Source organism: Leishmania infantum, chromosome 21 (assembly GCF_000002875.2).
Source record: "Leishmania infantum JPCM5 genome chromosome 21".
Classification (NCBI taxonomy): Eukaryota; Euglenozoa; class Kinetoplastea; order Trypanosomatida; family Trypanosomatidae; genus Leishmania; species Leishmania infantum.
In genome coordinates this window covers 635,756-641,756 of record NC_009405.2, presented here as the reverse complement: position 1 = coordinate 641,756, position 6,001 = coordinate 635,756, and the positions used below count along the sequence as shown (strand labels likewise).

At 60.8% G+C, this 6,001-nt stretch overlaps 2 protein-coding genes across 2 annotated transcripts; both read left to right on the top strand.

Annotated features, from left to right (window-relative positions):
• Positions 1-554: 554 nt before the first annotated feature.
• LINJ_21_1840 (conserved hypothetical protein) lies at positions 555-1,910 on the top strand (the record flags this gene model as incomplete). The annotated part of the gene is made up of 1 exon (XM_001465410.1): positions 555-1,910. One exon carries the CDS (start codon positions 555-557, stop codon positions 1,908-1,910), a length of 1,356 nt encoding a protein of 451 aa, XP_001465447.1.
• A 1,910-nt stretch (positions 1,911-3,820) lies between these two features.
• LINJ_21_1830 (conserved hypothetical protein) lies at positions 3,821-5,008 on the top strand (the record flags this gene model as incomplete). Its single annotated transcript, XM_001465411.1, has 1 exon — positions 3,821-5,008. The coding sequence occupies one exon, from the start codon at positions 3,821-3,823 to the stop codon at positions 5,006-5,008; it is 1,188 nt and encodes a 395-aa protein (XP_001465448.1).
• Between the last annotated feature and the right edge of the window lie 993 nt (positions 5,009-6,001).

The following is a 6,001-nucleotide window of genomic DNA, read 5'->3' as shown; positions in this document are numbered from 1 at the left end:
GCCGAGGTGTCTGTGCGTATTCGTGTCTGCCCCATCGGGGATGAAGGGGTGGCGTGTGGTGTGTGGGGAGAGTGCGAGCCTTCCAGCCGTCCCCCTCCGCACACCCCCCCCACCCCCCTCCTCTTCCTTCTCCTCGTGCAATGTACAAGTGGATGAGCGCATGCGCCAACATAAAACATGGAAACACTATCACAAGCGAATTGGGAAGGTGAGAGGTAAGCGGTCTGCGCCGCCAAGGCATGGAGAGGGGCGGGTGGTAGCGGTGGAGGGTGCAACACACCCGCACCCCCTCCCTGTCCCCCCCCCCCACCTCACCCACGCGCACAACCACTGGCGCGCATGGGCGCGCAGTCTTCATGGAAGCCACGTGTGTGCAGCCGCGACGGGGCCCTTCCTCGTCTTTCTCCTCCTCTCGCTCGCTAGGCGTATGCGTTGTCGGAAGGTGGGCATTCGCTTGTGCCTGCGTGCACGTGTGCCGAGAGGGTCTTTACTACCCTCCCCTCCAGTGTCCTTCTCGCTACGCGAATCTTCACGCGTGGTCCTGACCAGGGCAGATGACCCACTCGGCGTGCTTCGATGCATGCATGCTCTTCTCGGAATGTGGACCCCCTGTAAGCCGAACAAAGCTGACCGATGGCCGTGAAGTGCGCACCCCCCTCTCTCCCTTGTCCCGCCCCTCTCTCCGTCTTGCTGTGCATCTTCGCGCATCTGACGCATTTTATTCTGGCAGCCTTTCTCCGTTCTCTACCATAGTAACGACCTCGAAGATGTCATCACCAGCGGCAGCGCCGGCAACGGTCTTTGCCCGGTACCCGGCAGCCCTCGCCTTGCCCACGGCGGATCCGAACGCGCTCGCCGTGGAGACGATGCTCCGCTGTGCGGAGGTGCGCTACACGCGCGCTGACGCCCGCCTTGGGGACCTTTCCTTGACGATCTCGCCGGCGGCCTCTTTCTCTTCCGCCGCTGCGGCGACGAGCAGCACCAGCGCCGCCAAAGCCAAGTCGGAGGTGTGCGCGGGCCTCATGTCTTGTCTCAGGCGTCTTGGCGGCGAGAGTGCCTTTGACGCGGTGCCTAGCACGCATGCTGCCACGGCCGTGTGCGTCGAAGTACTGACGGTACAGTGCCTCTTTCCCGCCTTTCTCTTCTACACGCACTTCGACCCCGCCCTCTACAAGGCGGCGATGCGCAGGAGCGTCGAGCCGAAAGTGGCGACCTTCTGGGAGTGGATGCGGGGGACGTATCGTGCGCACATTTTGAGGGAGAATCCGTTCTTTTACTCCGGCACCGCTGCTGCCGAGGTGCCGCGCGGGAAGCTTTCGCTGACGTCCCTCGCCAAGCTCAAGGAAGTGGGTGAGGGGGTGGACAAGGCCTTCGCCGTGCTGGAGTCGTTGCGGAAGACGGCAACCTCCGCAGGTATCGAAGCGGGCAATGTGTTCTTCTTGGGCACCTCCCGGCCCACGTATATCGATGCGCTCGTGTACGCGGCCGCATCGAGTTTCGTGCATGCTGATTTGAGAGAGGCCGCCGCGGGTGTCAAGGGCCACCAGCGACGTGTGCAGGACGCGTGCCCAGCACTCCTCGAGTACGTGGAGGGGATGCGTCGCCAGTTCTTTGAGGCAGACAGCGGGACATACTGCCTGAAGCCGTGCGAGGCGGCAGCGGATGTAGACCCGCATGGGGCCATGGCCCACGAAGCTGAACGGCAGTACCGCAGTGGGCGGCTGCCGACGCTGTGGTGGACGGGTTTGTTTGCCAGTGTCTACTTCCTGCTGGTCAACGCGGACATGCTGGTGGCGCTGCTGGAGCAGGCTGAAGAGGAGAGCGAGGAGGTGGCGGCGGTGGAAGCCGCTGCTGGTGCCGCTGGCGGTACGGCAAGCCAGCAGAGCTCGCCGTCTTCGGCTTCCGTGTGATTGCACGAGCCGCGAGACCTGTCGCCCTGATTCGACAACTCTCGCATGCCATCGCTTCCCCTTTTGCCCTCTCTCTCTCACACACATACTTAATGACCGCACCGAGAGCCGCTTGATGATGGCGCGTTTTCTTCGTCTGTTGCAGTCGTGGGCCCGTGCTCATGTGTGGGTCTGCTTGTGTGTTTGTGTGTGCCATTGCCCATTGTGTGATCCGTCTTCACTCCGAGGAGGAGCGTGCTGTGCCGCACTGTATCGTCCAAGAGTATCAGCGCTTACCGGGAGCAATACAGTGCACAAAGACTGCAGACCGGAAAAAAAAAAACAACGTGAGGAAGAGGGAGGGAAGAGCGCCAGACAAAACAAGCCCATGCACCGATGCGTACAGCGCCGCACGAGGCGAGGGCGGTTCGAAGAACGCTGAAGAAACATGTGCGCGTATGTCTGTGCGTCGCGTCGTTTTGTGCAGCGACATCCGCGACGCCAAGCGCAACTTGCCCGTCCCTTCGCTCGCGCAGGAGAACACACACACACACACACACACACAGATTCCTTCCGCATCCGCTACACTGAAGGAGGGCAACTCGCAGACGGTAATTCTCACTTTGGCGCTCCCCCTCGGCAGCCCCGGCACTCGCCCGGCCCCCTCGACTCTGTGCAGACACTAAGGTGCATCCAACTTACTCTGATGGCTCGATTTGTCTATCTCCCCTTCCTTCCATTGGGCACCGATACGCTCTCTGTTCGTTGCTACACCCTCCTCCTACTTCTCATCGCTCTTCCCCCTTCGACCTCTCTTTTCCCTCGGCTAACTCCCTGCCACCATAGCTTCCCTTGGCGGTCTACCGCCTCGACTGCGGGCTGACCGTTGCCGGCCTCGCATCTCTCTCTGGTGTGTCGCACACGCGGAGCTGTTGAAGCGCGCGTCTTTGTCTGTATAACGGTGTCGGCTCGAGGTGTGCGTGTGCCTGCCCAGGCGGACCCTGAGTGAAGGCGGGGAGAGCCATCCAGAGAGAGAGAGAAAGAGAGCGGGCGAGGCTCGAGAAAAGGCGCAAAGAGAGAGGAGGCAGGAAATCGAGGCGTGCGTCTTCTTTCCTGTACACAGTTCTCTTCCCCGCTGCATCCCCCTCGCATCCGCCTTTCCGAAAGCCGAGCAGACTCCTCTTGCGCTCTTGAGCTGTTTATCGTTTCTTTTTCTTCACATCGTGGCTGTGCATCGAGCATGTCTTCGACGAGCAACACGGAGCAGAACACCCCCTCCCTCTCTCCGTCTACATACCATGTCACACCGAGACAAGATGAAAGCTTGTCGACGTACAAGCAGCAGCGACGAGGCAGGCGTTCTTCCCTCCTCCTAGAAGCAGCGGAAGGCGCAAAGCAAGAGGGCAGGTGTCTTGCGCCACACGACGAACACGAAGAGCGTGCTGGCCTCGACCCGACTCCGCTCTCTTGTTTTGAGGTGGTGGGGGTGGGTGTTTTTGGTGTGACAGGGCGCAGTTTCGTCACCATCGCCTTCCTGTGCATTTCGTGCGCGTACGTAGGGTGTTTCGATGTAGCCGGGCCATCGTTTTAGTTCGACCTCGCAGTATGCCCGCGGTTGCCCTTCTCGCATGCTGCTTCCTCACCACCCCTTGTGTGCATCTCCGCTCTCCCTCCCTATTCTCCCTCCCTCTCCCTCGCGGAACTCTTCACCACGTGCACACATCCACACACGCACCCCGCATACGCGGTCAACATGAACACCACCACCGCTACTCCGATACGTGCGCGCGCCTCCCCGGTTCTTCGACTTCAGCTTCATTGTGGATCAGCTCACCTCCACGGTTCGGACTCTATACCGTCTCTTTTTATTCTCGCGCCGCTCATCCCGTGTACTTACGTTACGTCCTTTCCCATCCCCATCCAGCGCAATCATGCAGGGAACGTGGAGTGTCCTCAAGAAGAATTGCCTGAACTTCGTCCCTGGGCTGGCACTGTTCGCCAGCCAGTCTCGCGATGCTTTCGCGACGTGGCTGAAGATCTACAATCGTGGGTACAAGCACGGCCCGCAGGAATTCTATGAGCAGGCTGAGGTGTACACCCCGGACTACTGGAAGCGTGGCCACTCTCAGGACAAGAATATGTGGGTGGACATGAATCTTAGCGAGGAGGTGTCGCAGAAGGAGCTTGCGCAGCTGATGCATTACAAGCACGACCTCTGGCGCATGGGCCACGGCCTTGGCCTCGGCCTGTTCCTCGGCGGCTACGCACTCATCCCGGCCTTCTTTTGGCTATCGAGCGACACCTTTGCCCCGTCATGCTTCTGCAAGACCGAGGAGGAGAAGAAAGCCTGGCGTGAGGCGCAGGACATGTACCGCTACCGCAGCGCCCCGTCCTACATCATGGACACTAAGTGGTACTTCGACTTCCACGCGTACCCGTGGAACGCGACGCAGGAGCGCGCCTGGGACGACCTGTTTGAGAAGAACAACGTGCGCCGCGACCCGAAGTTGCTGCGCCCGGCCGCTGAGATGTACGACGGATTTCTGAAGTTCTACCAGATCCGCCGCAAGTCGCTCCGCCACCTCGCGCGCAGCATGAACCTCCCCACCTTCCCGCTGCTGAGTCGCACGTGCGCCAGCACCCGCGTAAGGGACTACTGGAACCTGGCGTGGAACGAGGACTACATGGTGATCACGCAGAAGCTGCACCGCCAGATGTCGGACGAGGACCTGCATGACTACGCGTGGCGTCGCTTCCTAGCCCCGTACGACAAGAACCTTTCGCGCGACGAGATCATGACGCGCGTCAACGACTACCACGAGTTCCTTGGCCCCAAGTTTGTGGAGGAAGGCAAGGCCCCGAACCTGATCATCCTGACCAACTACGTGCTCGGCTACTACAACGACCCGGCGTACCTCGTGGAGGATATTTCCGCGTTGGATGGCAACGACTTCGAGTACATGGCGCATTACGGCAAGGATGCCTTCCTGCGCCGTCTCGAGTTCGAGAACGGCCCGCTGCGTGACCAGGTTGAGGCCCACACGCAGAAGCTGATCGCCGATCGCGCGGCTGCCGCGGCGGAGGAGGCGACGGCCAAAGCACCGCAGGTGACGGCGTAGGCGAGCCGGCGAAGACGAAGCGAGCAGGCAAAAGGATTGACGTTTATGCGCGTGTGTAGCCGGCGCCCGCGGCAGCGACAGGAGGGGGTGCCAACGAGGGCTGCGAGGGCTGCAGAACGCTGGGTAGGCTACCGTGACAGAGCCAAGTGAGGAGGTTGGCGGGGGGGGCAGAGATGCTGCCGTTGACCTATTACGCCATCCTGCGTGTGCGTCTCCCCTCTTCGTGCCTCCCGCCCCACCTCTCCCGTAGCGCATACCTCTCCCTTTCCCCCAATGCAGAAAAGATGTTTGCCTTGTCGCTGACGGTGGCCGCCAGCACTGGCCACTCCGCCCCTCCCCCCCCTCTCTCTTGCTTTGCGCTCTCAGCGCTGCGTGAGGGAGAGAGAGCTGGTGCGTGTGCGTGTGCGTGTGCGTGTGCGTGCTCAATTTCCCGGCTTCGGTGGCTCCTCATCTCTCCTTGTCTTGCATTCGGCTCCGCAGCCGTTCTGTTGCCTCTGTCTTCCCTGTTTGTACTTGATTATATCTAGGAAGTAGGCTTTAACAACGAGAAAGACGGCATCCAGTTCTTACATGTAGTGTGTGCGTGTGGACGTGCCCTCCCCTCCACGTCGATGCGCACGCACCTTCTCGCGTGTCGCTCTTCGCTCCGTCTCCCGCCTTTTTCTTTCGCGGTTTAGTGTTTCCCTGTTTTTCTCGTTTGTATCGCCGGAAGCGATGCCCACGGCACCCACCCACGCACGGGCAGCGATGATAGCGCAGCGTAGGGGATGGGGAGGCGGCCTTTTCATGGGAGGGGGAGACGGGGGTAGCGGCATCGCGTGGCTGCATTTTCCGTCTTTCGGCCTCTGACCTGCCCTGTCGCCGTTGTCTTTTCATCCCCGTTGCCGTGAGAGTGCCTTTGTGTTTGTGTGTGTGTTTATCCGTGTGCCATGTGCGTGCGATCGGTGTGGGCGTGTGCGTGATGTTGTGGGAAGGCTGAACCTCTCTCTTGTA